The sequence below is a fragment of the Pundamilia nyererei genome, unplaced genomic scaffold (genome assembly GCF_000239375.1).
Source record: "Pundamilia nyererei isolate P.nyererei 1_Seehausen unplaced genomic scaffold, PunNye1.0 scaffold00208, whole genome shotgun sequence".
Classification (NCBI taxonomy): domain Eukaryota; kingdom Metazoa; phylum Chordata; class Actinopteri; order Cichliformes; family Cichlidae; genus Pundamilia; species Pundamilia nyererei.
Window position 1 is genome coordinate 237075 of NW_005187609.1, and position 20929 is coordinate 258003.

General features: G+C 39.9%; 1 protein-coding gene across 1 annotated transcript in view; it reads left to right on the forward strand.

Annotated features, from left to right (window-relative positions):
- Window positions 1–20929, forward strand: part of LOC102205763 (aminopeptidase N-like) — a 33379-nt gene that overhangs the window by 2413 nt on the left and 10037 nt on the right. Inside the window, exons 2-17 of the mRNA XM_013914587.1 lie at window positions 135–321; window positions 427–569; window positions 1392–1528; window positions 1629–1755; window positions 2527–2681; window positions 2756–2869; window positions 2966–3109; window positions 5295–5360; window positions 5471–5536; window positions 5946–6118; window positions 8090–8169; window positions 8277–8407; window positions 10897–10952; window positions 14522–14669; window positions 14806–14897; window positions 18581–18691. Of these exons, the coding sequence (XP_013770041.1) occupies window positions 135–321; window positions 427–569; window positions 1392–1528; window positions 1629–1755; window positions 2527–2681; window positions 2756–2869; window positions 2966–3109; window positions 5295–5360; window positions 5471–5536; window positions 5946–6118; window positions 8090–8169; window positions 8277–8407; window positions 10897–10952; window positions 14522–14669; window positions 14806–14897; window positions 18581–18691 (1930 nt within the window). The remainder of the gene's footprint in view (window positions 1–134; window positions 322–426; window positions 570–1391; window positions 1529–1628; window positions 1756–2526; window positions 2682–2755; window positions 2870–2965; window positions 3110–5294; window positions 5361–5470; window positions 5537–5945; window positions 6119–8089; window positions 8170–8276; window positions 8408–10896; window positions 10953–14521; window positions 14670–14805; window positions 14898–18580; window positions 18692–20929) is intronic.

Genomic DNA, 20929 nt, shown 5'->3' on the forward strand with positions numbered 1-20929 from the left:
TGTGTGTGTGTGTGTGTGTGTGTGTGTGTGTGTGTGTGTGTGTGTGTGTGTATGCGTGTGTGTGTGTGTTGTTGTTACATTCTTGGAGATTATACAGAGAGACCGTTAAAGATGTTTTGTTTTTTTCTCTCCAGATGATGCAGCTGCTCTGATTATAGAATCAACATGGCTGCAGCCAGAAACACAGTATCTGGTTATCAACTTAAAAAGTAAATTATGTCAAGGACAGAAGTATCAGCTGTACACTGAGTTCACTGGAGAACTAGCTGATGACTTGTCAGGGTTTTACAGGAGTGAGTATGAAGAAGATGGATTACAAAAGTAAGTCCTCTTTGTGTCCTTCTATGGCTGGATTTGTTTCACTGGTGTCATTTTAAACCTCTACACTCTCACTATTTGCATGTGTGGAATTTTGATCATTTACAGGATGGTTGCCACCTCTCAGATGCATCCAACTTATGCCAGGAAGACCTTTCCTTGTTTTGATGAGCCAGCTTTGAAAGCCATTTTCCATATAACGCTCATTCACCCGCCTGGAACAGTAGCCCTTTCAAATGGCATGGAAAGAGGTCAGTGCACCTAAACACAGTGTCAAGATCTGCAACAGCAGATCATAAGGAGCACAGAAGAGGATCCAAATAAAGACGCATAGACACAGGAGACAACAGAAGCTGAGTCGTTTATTTAGGCTGGTAGACAACTGTGACAATACAAAAACATGAGGGCGATTAGGGAAAGTAGAGAGACATGGGAACAGAGCTGGAGCAAACTACACATAACGAGACAGGGAGAACAACACTGAATACAATACATATGAGACAAGGAATACCAAAGTAAAACAGTAAACACGGCAGAAATTTGCAGTCATGTGTTTAACCAAATGTCAATTATGAAAAAAGTTAATATCTTAAAGCTCTGTCATAATGACCAAATGCTGTAGCCAAAACAAGTCCGTTTTCTTAATACAGTTTCGCTCTTTAACTCTAAAACTTAAAAATAAAAAATCTTCGTGCTGTATGTGTTGATCAGATTAATTATGAGCTTCAGAATCAATAACCTATAACCTTACTAAATAGTAATTTAACAGAATAGCTCATATAAATATTCATGAATTTTTAGGAAATTTGACTAGCTGCTGGAAAAAGGTTCCTCAACTAGACTACTTTAGTTTTAATTCTGTTGGATTCACATGATGTAGCTATAAAAGACTAATATGGTATTTTTGTCACCCTGATGGGCAGGGTGTGTGTCTATTTTAAAGTTTGTATGTCTCATATGGACAGTCATCATCGTGTTTAACAAAACAAAAAGTTGCACACAGTAGCATTACCAAAACCTTGTCTTCTATTACTTCATTCATAGTCACTGATAACTTTAGTTGTGTTCTTCAGATATTGCTAACATCACCATTGATGGAGTAAGTTGGACAAAAACCAAGTTTGAACCCACCAAGAAAATGTCCACCTACCTGTTGGCCATCATTGTCTCTGACTACACATATATCAATACCACACAAAAAGACCCTCAGGTAATTCTCTGTGTGCTTTGGTTGACTTGCTCCAAAACTGGAAGAACTGTGTCAAAAACGTTTGTGAAAGAGTTGGTTGCTGTTTTGTTTTTGTTTTCAGATTCGTATCTGGGCTCGAAGGAAGGCCATTGACCTAGGACAGGGAAACTATGCTCTCAATGTAACTGGACCCATACTGGACTTCTTCCAGTCATACTATAACATTGCCTACCCTCTAACTAAATCAGGTGACCCTGCTTTTATAACAGGTGTTGTTATAACATGATGTTAGTGTTTTAGCTTTTCCAATTATTGGATAGATATTGGGTGGGTGGGTGGGGAGTTCTTTTACCTATCCAGATTACTGAGAGAGAGTCTGTCTGAACAATTTTCCGATGAATTGATATGATTGTTTATTAACCCCTTGTATGAAAGTGAATTAAAAGTCTTGTTGCAAATGGTAAACCTACTGAGACCCGATTTGTATAAATTAATAGAAACATTAAAAGAGGTTTCATCAAAAGATGACATTCAAAAACAAGTGTCTTTTTCATACATTGTTCATATTTATAATGAAGATAAATCCAGTTTCCACTTAATCTCTAGGCAAATCAGCACAACCTGGATTTTAATGAATGAATCAATTAATTCATTAATTAATTACCAAAGGTTTTGGTTGAAACCACAAGGTTTCACATGAAGGGTGGAAGCATAAGGGTAACAAGACACAGAAGAAACTAATCAAGTGCAGTGACACAAACGAAGTAAAACTACAAAAAGAGAGGCAAAAGAACCAAAATCAAAAACCATTAGAGTTCTTACTATAATTATAGAAATAAAGAAAATCAGAAAGCTATAAACTAAAAACTCTCATCAATAAAACTCACAGACCACAACAGTTTATACCAGTTGAGGGAATTAAGGAATTGTGTGTCTTATAACAAATTGTTTAATTACATTCTTAAGATAACTTGAAGCAATTCCTTAAACCTATATTAAATCTGCTCTCTTCCGCACAGACCAAATTGCTCTTCCAGACTTTTATTATGGTGCAATGGAGAATTGGGGTTTGGTGACCTACAGGGAAACCAATCTTCTTTATGACCCTGAAACTTCCTCCAGTAGGAATAAAGAGAAGACTGCCACCATTATTGCCCATGAATTAGCACACATGGTAAGCTGTTTTGCCTTTTGATTTGTTCGCTCCTTGATAAATCAACAAATTAATTCATGCCATGTCTGGTACAGTGGTTTGGTAACCTGGTGACCCTGCGCTGGTGGAATGAAGTCTGGCTCAATGAAGGCTTTGCTTCATATGTGGCTTACCTAGGAGCAGACCACGCTGAGCCCACATGGAATGTCGTGAGAACAGACTTTTGCATTTGGACCTGATCTTACATGCATTCTTGTCATAGTGTAAAATCCTCTTAAAACATTCCTGTTTGTCTGTTTGCCCAGAGAGACCTGATAGTACTTGACGAAATTCATAAAGTTTTTGCTGTCGATGCCTTGACTTCTTCTCATCCTCTGTCCTCTAACGAAGACAGTATTGTCCTACCCAACCAAATCAGTGAACAATTTGATGTCATCTCATACAGCAAGGTACAGAAGCTGCAACACCGTACAGTATCACTACTCATCAACTGCTAATTATCCTTAATTGAATAAGATTTATGTATGCAAACATGCCCAAATTGTCTTTATCTGGCCTTTTGAGTTTATAAAACCTAAGTAGTTTAAACAAGATTAATTGGAGGAGATTAATTGAGATCTCTTTTAACTTAACATATCTCACCCTACTGAATAACTACGGTCCAGAGAGGATTTGGCCTCAGATTTGGAGGTGCTTCACACTTGGCTGTGAACCATTCCAGTGTGAGTCAGAGGCCATCACCCGATTAAGCCAACAGAACCACATCATCTGTGAAATCAGAGAGGAGATTCTGAGACCACCGAAGTGAAAGCCTTCCTCCATTTGGCTACGCCTAGAAATTCTGTCCATATATATTACAAAAAGAATTGGTGCCAAAGGGCAGCCCTGGCCATCACCCACCTGGAATTAGTCTGATTCATTGCCAGCTATGTGGACCAACCTCATGGAATGGTTGTATAAGGATCAAATGGCTCATAGCTCATAGCAGAAAACCCTATACTCCCGAAGGACCTCCCAACGGACACTCCCAGGGATACGGTCGAATGCCTTCTTCAAGTCCACAAAGCACATATAGACTGGTTGGGCAAACTCCCGTGTACCCTTTATCCCCTCGAGTATCCCCGAGAGGATAAAGAGCTTCTCCAGTGTTCCACGACCAGGACAAAAACCACCCCAGTCTGCCAATCCAGAGTTACCCCCCCGCCCCGATCTCTACACAACATTGTAGAGGTGTGTCAACCAAGACAGCCATGCAATATCCAAAGCCTTCAGGAACTCAGGGCAAACCTCATTCACCACAGGGGCCCTGGCACCAAGGAGTTGTTTAACTGCCTCAGTGACCTCCCCCCTAGAGATAAACGAGTCATCCCCCTTGTCCCCAGGCTCTGCTTTCTCTACGGAAGACCTCTCAGTGGGAGTAAGGAGGTCCTCAAAGTATTCCTTCCACCCTGACAATGCTCTCAGCTGAAGAACCTTAACACCGCTAGGGTTCAGATCCGAGAGGTTGTTCCTCCCAATCACCCCCCCCCCTCTCCAGGTCTCACTGTCACAGACATGAGTGTTGAAGTATCACAGTAGGACAACAGAGTCCACAGGTGGAGCACCATCAAGCACCCCACCCAGGGACTCAAAGAAGGCTGGGTACTCTGAACTTTCATTCACTGCATAAGCGCAGATGACAGTCAGGACCCATTTCCCGACCCAAAGGCACTGGGAACAAGCCCTCTCACCCACCAGGTTAAACTCTGACATACAGGCAGCTAGCCAAGGGGACACAATGGGATACCCACCCCAGCCTGCCATTTCTCATCAAGTGCAAATCCAGACTGAGACAGTCCCCTCTCCAGGAGACTGGTACCAGAGGCCAAGCCATGTGTTGAGGAGCGCCCAACTATATCCAGCTGGTAACTCTCAACCTCACACACTAACTCAGGCTCCTTCCCCATCAGGGAGGTGACATTCCATGTCCCAATCACTAGTTTAGGTAGTCAGAGATCGGTCTACCTGGGCCTCTGCTCCTGGCCGCTGTCCAACACACATTGCAACCGACTCCTAGGGTGCCTCCTGTGGGTAGCGGCCCTACAGGAGGATGGGCCCATGTCCCTTTTTCAGGCTGTGCCCGGCCGGGCCCCGTGGAAGGTCTGGCCACCAGAAGCTCGACCTTGGGCACCTTACCTGGGCCTGGCTCCAGGGCAGGGCCCTGGTAACCCTGTCGTGGGAAGGGTGAACTGTTCCCTCGATGTTCTACTCATAAGAGTCTTTTGAATGGCTCTTTGTCTGGTCCCTCACTCAGGACAAGTTTGTTATGGGTAACCCTACCAGGGGGCAACCCCACCCAACAATATAGCCCCTGGAATCTCTGGGACACACAAACCCCTCCAGGACAATAAGGTAGTGATTCACGGAGAGGGGTAGCGATTCCATAATGATTGAATACAAAATAAGTAATAGCCCTGAAGATACCGACACTGTAGATGTGAAAGATCAGGAATAGTACCACTTTGAGATAAATGTACATGTCCTGAATAACTAGTGTTTTTCAGCTGCTGTACACTCTTCGATATATTGTGTTAATTTTTTTTATTATTATAAACTGAGTAACTGATAGATTGAACAAAACTTTTACCTCCTCAGGGTGCAGCAGTGTTGAGGATGCTTTCAGACGTTCTCTCAGAGCCAGTCTTCATCCAGGGACTGAGTGTATGTTTTTGTATATTTCTTTTAGTTAGTTAATGAGATACATCACCTTATCCAATATTGTTCAGCCACAGATAATTAAGAATTTTGGATTGTTTTCCTTTTTTCTGCAGACTTACCTCAATTACTTTGGATACAGTAATACAGTAGGGAATGACTTGTGGCATCATCTGCAGATGGTAAACTGGTGATTTCTTTTTTTTATTTACAAAGGTTGTATGTGACTTTGGCATTTTGTTACAGTTACAAAACATGATTGTTTGGTATATTCTCTAAAAAGGGGATAGTTACATTACCATAATTTTTTTTAACATTTTATGGCATTTTGAAATTTCTCACACTACCAGACTGTGCAGCCATACACAAAACCATCTGCATGTATTGACATATGATCCTACAAAGGATTGAGGTTCTATTAAAACACACAGTACAAAAAATCTCACAAATTTTAAATTTCACAATAGCTGACAAATGTTATTACTGCAAACTTCTTATATTTTATTTTCATTTTGTCTTAAAGTTATTATCATTATGCCTCTGGTGTTTTTTTTAAACTAAATTCTTTTTGGTACTTTTTTTAATCTACAGGCTGTGAAAGAATATAATGGTTCACTTCCTCATTCAGTTGATCGAATTATGAGTCCCTGGGTGCTTCAGATGGGATTCCCTGTGGTTACTATAAATACAGCCATAGGGAAAGTATCCCAGAAGCACTTCCTGCTGGATGCAGATTCTAACGTCACAGTCAAATCACCTTACAAGTATGCAGAACTACAGCTTTTGAAATGCAAATATGCTTTGACTCATTGTGGCAGTATTGAGAAATATGTCATTTTTTTATATGTGCTTCCCACAGCGTTTAGATTTAGTCTAAAGTCAACTTAGATTTAGTTACGTTTTGTTTTCATAGCACAAGTTCACAGCAATAGTTATTTCAAAAAGCTTTGTATAGTAATAAAAAATACCTAGCAATCTGAAAATCTCAAATAGCCCTTTGCAATAGCAGGAAGAAAGAACTCCCTTTTAACAGGAAGAGATCTCTGGTAGAATCAGGCTCATGGAGGAACTATAAACACATCAGGAAAGTGTTTGCTTGTTTAGGGTTGTTCACCACATCCGAATCAAATTCCTGATGAAGGCTCTTAGGATCCTGTTGCATCCTTCTCTGACAGAACAATTTTTAGAGGGTATAGCAGACGTGGCAGTTGGTTGACTTGAAACTACAACGTAAATCTCCACATTTCTCAAAATAGTATTTCAGCTTTTTTTTCTCGAAATGGCCTTTTGGGTTTAAACTTTAAATTGTGACAGCTCAAAATGGACAATAATAATGAAAGAAAATCTGAAATAACTGGCACAGGTAATGATACAGGGAGAAATCTAGACAGCAACGTTTGGTTAAATGAGAAATCCAAATGTATTCTTATAGTTAGGGATGGGAATTGATAAGATTTTCACGATTCCAATTCCATTTTCGATTCTGTTTAACGATTCGATTCTTTATCGATTCTCTTATCGATTTTCTTATTGATTCTTGTTTTTAAAAAAGGAGAACACACAGGTCGATTAGCTTAGAACTTTGTTTTATATCGTCTCTTTGAACAAGATAGAAATTTAGCAGTAACATGGCCTTACAAACCCAACTGTGAGATCTTAAGAGATCCACAGCCTATGGCTCTTCCATGGGGTGTCACAGGGTCCCCAGAAAAAAACATTGTAAATGTAAAATAATAAAATAAATATTATTCTGTAGCAATAACAAAGTATAACATAAATTATTCTGTAGCAATTACACAAGAATATCCAGTAATGTCCCTGCCTACAATTAAACACATTCACTTACCGAAAATCGGGGCATCTGCTGTAGCAAATGGGTGCAAGCCTTTGACCACAAACTTAGTCCCTGCTCGGTGACATTCGTCTATCCTGGACTAAAAGGAGACGCTACTGGTAGACTGCAGCAAGAACTGCCAGCATCTGAGCCAGCCAGACTCTGTCTGTCTCTCTCATCATGGTCACCTAAATGCACAGTAATGGCAGGTTTTGTAATAAGGCAGATAGCGCTAACATAATATGCACTGTTAGTTGATTATTTACCTGCCGTATTAACGGGAGAGGACGTGCAAACGTTACCGCTGCTGCTGGGTTCGTCCAGAGCAGAATTAAAAACACGACATTCATTTAAGGTTATCGCGTGTTTTATGAGCAAATGCTTTTGCATATTCATAGTGTTTCCTCCCTTAAATGAAAGATCTACTTTGCAAGTATTGCAAGTTGCCCTGTTGTCATCTGTTCTCGTAAAGTACAACCAAACTTTTGAGCGGTTGTGCCGCTTAGGCGCCATGATTCCTGCCAGGTAAATGACGCTCAACAACATGGTGCCGTCATTCGAGGCGACTGGAACCGATAAGGGAATCGTTGCAAAAATGACAAACAATTCCAATTAATTGAAACAGTGGGAACCGGTTCTCAACAAGAACCGGTTTTCGATTCCCATCCCTACTTATAGTATTTATAGAAAGTTAGACCCTTTCTAACTCTCTATTTTGTTCAAACACTTGACACATGTAATCACATAACATTATTGGATCACCTTATTTAAGGTCCATTTAAACAGTGAATTGCTAAACCGAATTAAATAGAAATATTAAATTCACTAGTATTTGTCAGAGCTGCACCTGTTAGTAACTTGTTTGGTATATGAATGACGCTAAATGTGTTGCCTTCCCCAGCTATGAGTGGCTGATTCCTATTCGATGGATAAGGGGTGGTACGGTCCAGAAAGATATCTGGTGGCTCATGGAAAAGGAAGGTAAAGCTGGTACACAGTTTTAATGTGGTTTTACAAGTACAATACAAATGTAATTAAACTTTATGAAAATTTAAGCATGTGGGGTTTTTTTTCTTTTCCTCCATCAGTGATAAACTTAGAAATGAGGAGTGATGGTTTTTGGGTACTGGCCAACATTAATGTAACTGGATATTACCGGGTAAACTATGACTTGGGAAACTGGGAACGCCTTTTCACCCAGCTTAATACAAATCACAAGGTACACAGACACTCTCTGACATGATTCACATTTTCTCATTTAATGGATGCAGGACATCAATTTCGTTATTTTCTGTTATCAGTATTTATGCATATGCACAATGAGATATGCATATGTACATATAAAAAATTCCCCTCTCATCCCTGTGGGCAGTCTTTATCCTTCAAACTCAGGTCCTCAACCAGATCTTGGATGTTGTTCCTGGGATTTGGTGAAGCCACACCTAGCTTGGTGGGAGTTTCTGAACCTAGTGCTCCGATTACCACTGGAACCACTGTTACTTTCACCCTCCACATCTTCTCGAGCTCTTCTCTGTGTCACAGCGGGGAACGCCTATGTATTTATGAAATGGACCCAAATGCAGACACGGGAGAGATGAACTGAGGTTTAAAGAAAAAGTGAGCCTTTATTGTGGCGGATGGCAAAACTAAACTAAGACCTACACTGGGAAATACTAAAATAGCTATGAAAACAATTTTCTTGGGGATAAATAAAGTATTATCAATCAACCAGTCAATCAACCAATCAAAACAGTTTCGATGGATGAGAACATGAAACTGAAAAGGAACATGCGACTATGGAGCTATGAAATGAACCAAACATGAGCATGAACCTGAACAGTAGAGAAAACTCTGTGACTTGACCTGATTCAACATGAACGCAAACAGACGACCCAACAAAGACTGCATGGATCACACAGATCAGGGAAAGTGGAAACACATAGGGAAACAGCTGACACAAATGAACGTCATGACACCACAGGGAAGAGAAACACTAAGCACGTTGAACATAGAAACAGACTTTCAAAATAAACCAGGAAACATGGAGAGACCGAGACGTTACAACACCGGCTTGACAACATGAAACACACAGACAAGAAATACAAGTCATACTGACACAGAGGAAAAGAACAGACTCACACAAGGGAACATAGATGAAAACCTAAACTGGAATAACACTTAACTTAATCCTAACTGATAATACCAACACAAGACTTTTATTTTCACATATTTTCAATATAATATAAGAAATAAAAATTACAAAATGAACTCAAAATGCTGAGTCACAGACCCATCCCCTGAGACTCTGAGCCCCTGGTACTTCTCCAGCTTCTCATGTTCCTTCTTCCTGATGTTGCTATCATTCGGTATTGCTAAGGCTGTCACTACGGCTGTCTTCTTCTGCTTGTCCACCACTACTATGTCCGGTTGGTACATACCAAGCAGGAGCCCATCTTTCCATGATGTTCTTGGGTTTCTGCTGCCTGAGGTATTTTTACCAATTACCTAGTGGTTAGTGGTAAGGAGAAATGACAGCCCCAATTTGACAACTGTAAGAATTTATATGATGGCAAGGACCAATCAGCTAAGTAAAGACAAATGACAGCCCATAATTATTTTAAGAACTGAAGGTCAGTCAGTCTGGAAAATTGCTAAAACTTTGATTGTGTCCCCGAGTGCAGTTGCAAAAACCATCAAGTGCTACAACAAAACTGGCTCATAACAGGACCACAACAGGAAAGGAAGGCCAAGAGTCACCTCTGTTGATAAATTCATCCAAGTCATCAACCCTTTAAAAACTGCAAGTTAACAACACCTCAGATTAGAGCCCAGATAAATGCCGCACAGAGTTCCAGTAGCAGACACATCTCTACATCAACTGTTCAGAGGAGGCCGCATGAATCAGGCCTTTATGGTCAAATAGCTGCTAAGAAACCACTACTAAGGAAAAGCAACAAGCAGAAGAGATTTCTTTGGGCCAAGAAACACAAGGAATGGACATTAGACCAGTGGAAATCTGTGCTTTGGTCTGATGAGTCCAAATGTGAGATCTCTGGTTCCACTCGCCGTGTCTTTGTGTGATGCAGAAAAGGTGAACGAGTGGTCTCTGCATGTGTGGTTCCCACTATGAAGCATGAAGGTGGTGTGATGGTCTGGGGGTGCTTTGCTGGTGACACTGTTGGGGATTTCTTGAAAATTGAAGGCACACTGAACCAGCATGCCTACCACAGCATCCTGTGGCAACATGCCATCCCATCCTGTTTGTGTTTAGTTGGACGATCATTTATTTTTCAACAGGACAATGACCCCAAACACACCTCCAGACTGTGTGAACGCTATTTAACCAAGAAGGAGAGAGATGGAGTGCTGCACCAGATGGCCTCCACAGTCACCTTACCTTAACCCAATCGAGATGGTTTAGGATGAGATGGACCCCAGAGTGAAGGCAAAAGGGCCAACAAGTGCTCAGAATCTCTGGGAACCCCTTCAAGACTGTTGAAAAAAACATTTTAGATGACTACATCATGAAGCTCATCGAGAGAATGCCAAGAGTGTGCAAAGAAGTAATCAAAGTAAAGGGGAATTATTTAGGAGAAACTAAAATATAAAACATGTTTTGAGTTATTTCACACTTTTTGTTTACTATACAAGTCCATATGTGTTAGTTCATAGTTTTGATGTCTTCAGCGAGAATCTATATCATTCCAGGTTATACCAGTGATAAACAGAGCACAACTTGTGGATGATGCATTCAGTCTGGCCAGGTAGGTCCATTAAATTGCAGTTTTTCACTAATTTCCAGTTCTAATAATTCTGGTGTCTTTTATATATACCCACTGATAAAAAAGTAACTATATAACTTTTCCTATTTGAGACAATGAAGTACTGACTCAAGTGCAAGCTTTAGGTTTTTACGGAGATCTTTTCTTTTGATGCCACCTTTTGCTTTTCAGTAACTACATTTCCCCCCCAGACTTAGTTAACTGCTGTTTTTCAATTTAAAGTTTTGGAAGCTTACATTTCTATTATTTATAATCAGGAAATACAGATGATTAGTAATGACGAAGTAAGGGCAGCTACGAAAAGTGGAAAGGAAGCTGGTGCCATGGTCCTGGATCTTTGAGCCAGTTTTTTTGTTGTGGACTCCTGGGCCTTTCTTTTGGATTTCAGAGATCTCAGTATTTTTTATTCCGAGTTTAGTATTTCCTTGTGCTTCTGAGTTTCTTATGTATATTTTCTCAGGATGTCTTGTTTGATTATGTTAGTTCCTTTAATGTCCTAGAGTCTGTGTTCTGTCCTCAATGTAAAACCTTACAATTCCAAAGGAACTGCAAGTAAGCCTGCAGCCTGAGAGCAAAGTGTTCTATAGTGGCAGCATGGGACACTAAGGACTTTAAGATAAAATGGGGCCTGCTCATTCAAGACCTTTTATGTGAGGAGAAGGATTTTAAATTTGATTTTTGGATTTATAAAGGAGCCAATGAAGAAAATCCAGTATGGGTGAAATATGCGCTGCCTTTCTAGACTATGTAAGTACTCCTGCTGCAGCATTTTGGATCAACTGAAGGCTTTTTGTTGAGTTCTTAGGACAGCCTGATAAAAATGAATTACAATAGCCAAGCCTAGAAGTAATCAATGCATGAACTAGTTTTTCAGCATCACTTTAAAAAAACAGGATGTTCCTAATTTTAGAAATTTTGCACAAATAGAAGAAAGCAGTCCTACATATTTGTTTAATATGTGCATTGACGGACATAGCCTGGTAGAAAACACCAACTCCAGGACTTGTCACAGTCTTACTTGAGCAGAGGAAAAGCAAACTCTTTGCGTTTTGCGGGGCGGCATCATGGTGGGGGCGGCATCAAAAAAAAAAAAAAAAAAGCTCGTTCTCATGCTGCCCGACGTCATGCCAGCGCATATTGTGAATGACATAGATACCGATCGGTTTTCTATCTCCCATTTGCTGGGAGTAAGGACGCCCTCCGTTTGCGAGGTGCGCCTGCTGCTTGCGGCACAGGGAGGAGAGGGCGGGGCGGCGGGGGATTCTCTGGCTGGCTGGAGCAGCATCTAATAACCAACCCACAAAATAACACAAAATAAAAAGAAACCAACAAACACGAAAACACCAGACATTATGATACAGACTTATAATTTGCACCGATGTTTTTTCAAAATTCTATACGCGAAAAGTGAGCGCGAGAGCCCTCGGTGCGCCTGCTTGCTGCTGAAGTCAAAGTAAACTTTATTGTCATCTCCGCTACATACAGTCCAGTATATAGAGAGACGAGACGACGAGGCTCCAGTTACAGCAGTGCAAGTAAATGAGCAATATGTATAAGAAGAGTAAGAAAATAAATATACACTTTAGGACCAGGGGTAAAGGGATCAATAACAATTTAAAATTTACAGTTTGATGATTTAAAGTCTCACACACAACCCGTCGAAAGGGGAGGGGGGCCGGCTCCTTCCAAGTAGAGCACATTTCATTTATAATGTTGTAAATCCAAGCCCATTATGTATTCATGATTTGAATCCTGGGTTGTGTGAAATCCCAGAAATGCACCCTAGACAAAGTGAATCTGTGAATTAAGGTGTAGGTCTATTAGGTTATGTTGTGGTGATCCTCGGGTTGGGGGATTTGTGTTCATACTGGAGTGCAAAATTAAAACCAATGGAAGATGGACAAGAAAAGTTCAAAGCCATCAGGTCCTCAGTTTATAAAAAAGACAAAAGAAGAGGAGGAGAAATGAGCAAAAGATGCAGGTCAGCAGATGTGTCATTGGATAATGGCAGGTCATCCTGAAACAATCAGAATCAGAATACTTTATTAATCCCTAAGGAAATTATGTGAGTTACAGTTGCTCCAAAAAGAAATGGTAAAAATAGTAACAGTAACAGTTACTGCCATAAACATACAGCAATGTGCATAAACATACTTATTTTAATGCAGATATTGTCACAATTAATTATCAGCATATTAGACATGCAACCCTCCTATCTGCAGACAGATGTCAAGCCAGCTGCACAACAACAACAGATTATGAGCTAACATTACTCCGACTAATTTGAGGTTCAAGTGTTCTAAAAATCACACTCTCCCTTTAATACACAGTTTTATTACCTTCTCACATTGTATGAGAGTTTATTTGCTGAGTGTCATAGGCAGAATCTGGGCTCATCACTGAACATAATATTCCTCCACATGTTCATGATGCACCAGTGCACATGTTGTCAACATCAGTTCAAATGGGCCTGATGGTGAAGGGCACCCATGGCAGGCTTCCTGGCAGTACTGTAAGGCCAGAGTTCGGCTGTGTCCAGTCTGTTCTGGGTAGAGAGCCACCGGCTTCATCATCCTGCAAACTTTGACTGCAAATCTGTTGAAGACTAACTGCGGTCCCTGGCCTTCTTGCGGTGTCATCTTCTTGGGGTGCCCTGTGTCTGAAATTCCCTGTTATATGGAATTTTGTGTTCAATTTGGAGATGATACTAGGGCTCATTATAAATACGCTGGAAGCTGGGTTTGGAGAACACCACCTTAAAGTTGCTTTATGGCATGGGGCCATATCCAGATCAGTGAAATAGGGTAAGCTTAGAGCAGACATCAACTGACAAGAATCAGAATCGCATTTATTGGCAAAGTATCTGCACAAACACATACAAGGAATTTGGTTCCGGTCGATGGTGTCTTTCAAGCACAACAATGTAAAAGCACACAATATGTGAGCAACACAATGAACAATATACATAAACCACAATATAAAAACATCTAAATCCTTATATACAAAAACTACAGGATTACAAAAATGAATACCACAGAATGTACATAAGGTGCAGTTGCAGTATGGCAGTGTGAAGCAATGTGACAGTTCAACTATTTAGGAGGGAAATAGCAAGGGGAAAGAAACTGTTCCTGTGTCGGGTGGTCCTGGTCTGCAGGCCTCTATACCGTCTGCCAGAAGGCAGCAGGTCAAAAACTCTGTGTCCAGGGTGTGAGGGATCTGTAAAGACCACTGTAGAAGGGTCCATGCTCACTGGTCCTGTTAATCAGATACCTGATTGGCACCTGATCGTCAGCACCTGGGGTACCAGAAATTCAAAACAAAGAGTCGGTAGCAGAATAAGTTATTTGGCAATGTCAAAAAAGAGATGGCAAGTTTTCATGGGCGCAATCCACATACTCAATTCCACTGCTCAAACCACAAATGTGGTGAAAAGAGGTTTTCCAGTGTTACAAGATTTATTGAATAAAGAAATTTGTTTGTGGTCAATTCTTTGCTGTAATATTGTTTCTTAGCAATAAGTTATTTATTCCCATGTATTCTTTCTGCAGGGCTCAGCTGCTCTCCACCTCTCTAGCCCTCAGGACAACCTCTTACTTGGCAAAGGAAACAGAGTACATGCCCTGGCAATCTGCTCTCAATAATCTGGACTATTATTACCTCATGTTAGACCGTACGGACGTCTATCAGCCCATGCAGGTGAATACTTTCCAAAGTTTAGCTTTTTAAGAAAGGTTCCTTTACTCTCTATGACTGTTTACCCAACTGTGACTTTAGACCCATTTGGAGGAAAACATTTTCTGCAGATAAACTCTCCTTAACTCTTGATTTTTAGGACTACATAAGAAAGCAGGTGACTCCACTATTCCTATACTTCAAGAACATGACCTTAGACTGGAGCAGTGTTCCTGTACAACACACCGATCAGTAAGTATACTCACCAGGATACATAGTCCACCTATAAACGCAAACAAAATATAAAGATGAGTAGATGAGTATAGGTTACAAGACATCAGAGAAACAGCAGCTTATATAGATATAGAAAAACAAATAAATAAAGACTTGAACCACAATCCAAATGGGTTATTATAGTCTAAAAATCACTTTCCCATCTTATTCCTACAAAATAAACAGCAATCCACAAATGACATATATTGACATATATTCCACCTTGTAATCAGTGTGTCAAAACAAAAAAGAGATCTGATTTAGCAGTTGGCTTGAGTGCTGGATAGTAGTTTCATTTATTTTTTGTACTTAAGTTTTGCTAACCACAATTTCCATTAGTTTTAGATTTCTCCTAGACTGCATTGTAGTGTTAGTCTAGTTCTTACTCTAGTATAGTAATGTATCACAGATCAATCTTGGTCCTTGTTCCAAGAACAAAGTACTTTTATTTATAAATGCATGGCCGCATGAATAAATTAAAAAAATTCTAAACATGTACTGAGAAAGTGGGTACGGAAAGTATTCAGACCCCCTTAAATTTTTCACTCTTTGTTATAATGCAGCCATTTGCTAAAAGTTTGCTTAAATTTTTTTCCTCATTAATGTACATACAGCACCCCATATTGACAGAAAAACATAGAATTGAAAAACTGAAATATTATATGGTCCTAAGTATTTTAGAATTTTGAAGTTACCTGGATGAGCCTGCTTTGTAGTGCAAACCTCAGCTGAGGTAAACAGCAGACTGACAGCCTACATTCACTACAGATGAACGGCACCCAGAAATAGTTGTCCTTCAGTGGCCACTGTAGGTGAACTGTGGAATGAGAGTGGTAAGAAAACAGAACTCAGTTGACTGCAATCTACAGTCCACTGACATCTAGCAGTTGTATTTTATACACTTTAATGTAGAACTTTCCAGTTCTGTTATGACTCGTCTGCCTCAGTTTGAGCATCACTCTTGTGGCAAAACTCTTAGCGCTCTGGTCCTTTTGTAAAACAAATATATATATTATATGGTATAGAAATCAGTTAGACAGTAAAAAATGCTTGTATGAATGTGTGTGAATAGGTGATTGAGACATGTTGTATAAAGTGCTTTGAGTGCTCAAGTAGAGTGAAAAAGTGCTATATAAGAACAATTTCATGAAATTTTTTTTTTTATCTAGCCTTTCTTTATATTAGCAAAAAGCTAGTAATTTGCTAAGATTTCAGTGCTTTTTCAAAGTCTTCATTCCTTATTTAGTGCTGTTCAAAGAAAATTCCATGGTGGATACAAATTTTGGTGACCATACAGGCAATGTACAATGAATGAAACACGTGAAACTACTTATGAGATAAATAATCTATATGAAAATCAAAAGAATTGACACTTTTGACAGTGGTTATGCTAAGTTTTGTGTAGATTGGCTTACCCATTAAGGAGGTGATGGGCTATATACACTACTTTACACCAGTCCAATGTGTCTCTGAAACTGACTCTAGTTTTATGAAGACAAAGAGAAAACAAAGAAAAATTCACTTAAGTTAATAAGAAGAACCTGGGAATATAAAATAGTTATTAGTCTATACGTCATGGCTGAGCGGCCAATGAGTTTTAGAAGCGGTCCCAAAAGCAGACACGGAGGAGAGGAAACTAAGTGTAACAAAAAGCAGTTTATTTGGCTAACAAACATCAGCACAAAGCAAGGTGAACAGGGCCCGAGAATTAAAACCTAAACTGGGAGAAACTAAAACATGAAAACTGTGACATGAGCGTGGCCTGAACAAAAACATGAGATAAACAGGACATGAACCTGAACAGGAGCTTGAGGGAAAAACCTGAGACACGAAGAGCCGAAACTCACAGAAACATGTAGCCAGACAAACAAATAACCCAACACTGAACAGAGGAAGACAGAGGACTTGAATACACAGAAGGGTAATGAGAGGATGGGGAACCAGTGGGAACACAGCTGGGACAAATCAGACCTAACGAGACAAGGGGAAGCAAAATTAGACACACTGCACACAGGACAGGGATTATCACAATAAACAGGAAACAGCATGGAACGTAGACATGACAACACAAACTTACAAATAAAACATGGAACATGCAGACCACGCAGCTCACAGACCCAGCCCCTGACACAATCAACACCAGCAGTTGTTTCTGGGATTTTTTTTAACCTTTAACTAATTGTATCTAGTCTTAAATCAGTAAAGAGGAAGATGGAAGGACATAAAGGGAAACAGCCAAAAATTTCTACAAGACACACAATTTCACCAACTTTGATCTTAGTAGACATACATTTTTCTGTGTGCCTACAATTAAAATGCTGATGCTCAGTGATGGGAATAACGGCGTTACAAGTAACGGCGTTACTAAGCAGTTTAAGCAGCTGCGCGCTCCCACGGGTGGCAATCACTTTCTGCCCGACGATCACTTTTTGGCACAACACCTGGAGCTAAGGAGCAAAACAATCGCATGAGTGCTGCTGTTTGACTGAGGAAGAATAAAGTAGTCGTGGTAAGCCAATCACACGACCACTTCAAGACAAAGCAACAAGGTGATATATACCAGTTTATAAATTGTGTTGCTAGGCAACGTAAAACCAGAGTCATGATAAACAATATATACGCAACGTTTTTTTCCTCAATAGTTTCGCCACGTTTACTGTCTAAGGACAGCGCAGCAAGCGCTCTCTGCTTATGAGCAACAAATAAAAAACAAAAACAAAAAAACTGCCCTTTCATTTTGGTGGGAAAATGCACCATGTCAACCAATCAAAAAATGATATGGCAACATGACATTTGGTTGTTTAGGAAGAGGGGGAAGTTTTAGGAGTGACGGCGAGAGAGAGAGAGAGAGAGAGAGAGAGAGAGGAAAGAAAGACAGCAGTAAAAGAGAGAGAGTGAGTTTTGAGATGTGAGAGATTTGTGACGTTTAGCGTGTTTGGAGTGTGTAGTTAATGTGTTGTCTTGTGTTGTGTGTCAGAACAATGAACCTGCTGTCTCCAGGTAAAAAATAGGAGTGATACACCTGCTGCTGTCAGACCTGCAGGTATCAGGCTGTGATGTTCTCCTTTATAGTGGACAGAATTTTTTTTTTGGAGTGGCACAAATAATTTGTGGCATCTTATTGAATGCAGAACAGCTGATTGTTCTGTAAATAGTTTGAAATAGTTATTTAAAAAAAAGGGGTAAAAGGTAAATGGCTGCAAATAACTTTGTTGTTTGCAAAACTTTGTGGTTGTTACAGTAAAAATGTAACTTTCTACTTGGATTTTATGTTTTTTGTCTGACTTTATATCAATTGTGTTAGTACAGTATGTCAAAATGAAAACTTAACTGTAAATTCAAACACGTGAGGTTGTGCTTTAAAGGATGATACCAAACAAGGCAAAGTAAATAGTTTTTAAAGGTAAAATGTAGAGGAAACATCAAAAGTAGTTAAAAATGGCCAATTATACCCTGGACCCCAGAGGCTTAAAGATTTTTTTTTAAGTAACGCAATAGTTACTTTTCAAGTAATTAATTACTTTTAGAATCTTGTAACTCAGTTACTAACTCAGTTACTTTTTTGAAGAAGTAACAAGTAACTATAATTAATTACTTTTTCAAAGTAACTTGACCAACACTGCTGATGTTTCAGATATAACGATGCCTGTCTCTTCTTGCAGATATAACCAGGAGAATGCCATTCGTATGGCGTGCAGAAGTGGGGTACCAGAATGCAACAGCTTGACAACCGCATGGTTCAAAAAATGGATGGAGGAACCTCAACAAAATATGTGGGTCAACTTTATAAACTACTTTTCAATCACTGCGCTTTAATGAGATATTTTTTTTCTTTTTACATTGTAGAAATTCTGGGCAACAAGGAAATTCATATATGGCATATTCCATAGAGCAGGGGTCTCGAACTCCAGTCCTCGAGGGCCGGTGTCTTGAAACTTTTCCATCTGTCCCTGTTGCAAAACATGTGAAAAAGAGCAGTAGGTCATTAACAAGACTCTAAAGAACTTGACTGCATGCTGAAGTGGCAACCCCTAACCCTACTCAAGTCAATTTAAGTAAATGTAAACATTTGTTTGGGAAAATGTAGTTCTAAAGTTACTTTTATTGCACCATGTTCATTCACTCATGAGCTGCTGTAACATGAATCAAATGGCTGAATTGCCAGCTCAGCATACAGTCAAGTTCTACAGAGTCTTGCTAATGACCTACCAATTGTATTCACTTGTGTTGCAGCACGGACACATGGAAAAGTTTCAGGACAGGCCCCCTTGAGGACTGGAGTTCGAGACCCCTGCCATAGAGGTTATCAAGGCAAAAAGCACACATGTCCAGGACCTTTTCAAAAACACAATATTTATATGAGCCATCTTAAACATTTATTTTTAATCTAACTGAAAAGAATTAGCCTGTTAACTTGGTAATGCTAGCTTTGTTTCCATGTGCACTGTTTCCACACAATGCACACATTCTTAGTATTAAGAGAAACTTTAAACGGTGCAGTAATGCCTGCAGCTGTTGGAAGGCAGCCCCAAGCTGTTTAACAGCCTGACTCACAGTAGAACTAACCAACTGCTGTCTTATTTACATTAAGGTGTAGTGTAACTGCCAGCATAGTATTTCCAATATTATTAATAAAAATAGAAAATAAAACAAAGCTTAAAATTGAATTTTGAACCTGAACTACCCAATTCCCATTACTCAAACCAATATCACCGAGTCTAAGAGCAGGTCATATTCAACTGAATCAAATGCCTTGGACATATCAACAAACAGCTGCACAGTACCGCTTCTTGTCCAAGGCAAAAATGAACTAAATGATATAAAGATCTTAATTAAATGTCCTATCCGCAATAGTGCCATTATACTTACCCATACACCTATATTTCTAGCTGATGAAACCTATTACAGCCTGCAACAGTAAAGAACCTTGGATGTATTCACTTTAACAGCAAGCAATTCAGAGTGCTGTTGTGAATGGTGTGGGGGTAGGGATAGGCTTGGGACCCTCCCCTAGCCCCGCTGCGGAGGGTCTGTGCTGATGGACGTGGGTTACTGACCTGAACTGCTGCTGAACTGGGCCCTGGTCCGGATGGGCCTGGGTCCCCTTTCCCTGGCGGGTTGCGGAGTATGGGGGTGCCTACTGGGGTGGCTGCCGGTGGAGCTCACGGGCACGTCACTGCAACCCCTCCTGGCTTCTGCTCCGCGGCTGCTGAGTGACCCCTCATCTGGGGATTTGTAAATATTGTAGCTATCAATTACAATCACACAATTGGGCATTAACTTTTTAAACTGCATCTCTGATAGAACCATGATATTATTATCAGTTGTGATAATGTAGATATTTATCATGTCAGTTTTAGGGACAAGACTTCTAACATTAAAATGTAAAAGGCAAAGACCTAATCTATTTTTAAAATCTGCTGGTCTGAGAATGTTTTTTATTGGACCAGGGTTTGGTTGCATGTTCCCAGATAACAGCAGAGCAGCATAACAGACTTGAATCTATTAGTTTTATAATCAGCATCTCTGGCAGCTGAGTACAAAAGCTCTTTTTGCACTTTGAGGATGTCATTCAGAGCTTTCAGAGATTGTAAATATAGCAGAATCCTCTTGTGACTTGTGATTGTGTGATGTCAGTCTTTTTCTTTTGCATAGAATGAATTTCTCAATGAAGAATAAATGAATCACTGACAAATATTCAAAAACATAAAAAAGGAGACGGTAAATGCCCTCTTGCAATTGAGTTCAAATCATCCAAAGAGGCAAATATTAATGAACCAACAGATGCGAGTGGCCAGCTTTTCCTGAAAAGTCAGTCACTCTGCTACTTGTGGACAAAATTCAAGGAAGTAGGTTCAACAAACTCTGAGTTTTAAAATAAACCAAGTTACAGTGGGGCAAAAAAGTATTTAGTCAGCCACCGATTGTGCAAGTTCCCCCCCTTAAAATGATGACAGAGGTCAGTAATTTGCACCAGAGGTACACTTCAACTGTGAGAGACAGAATGTGAA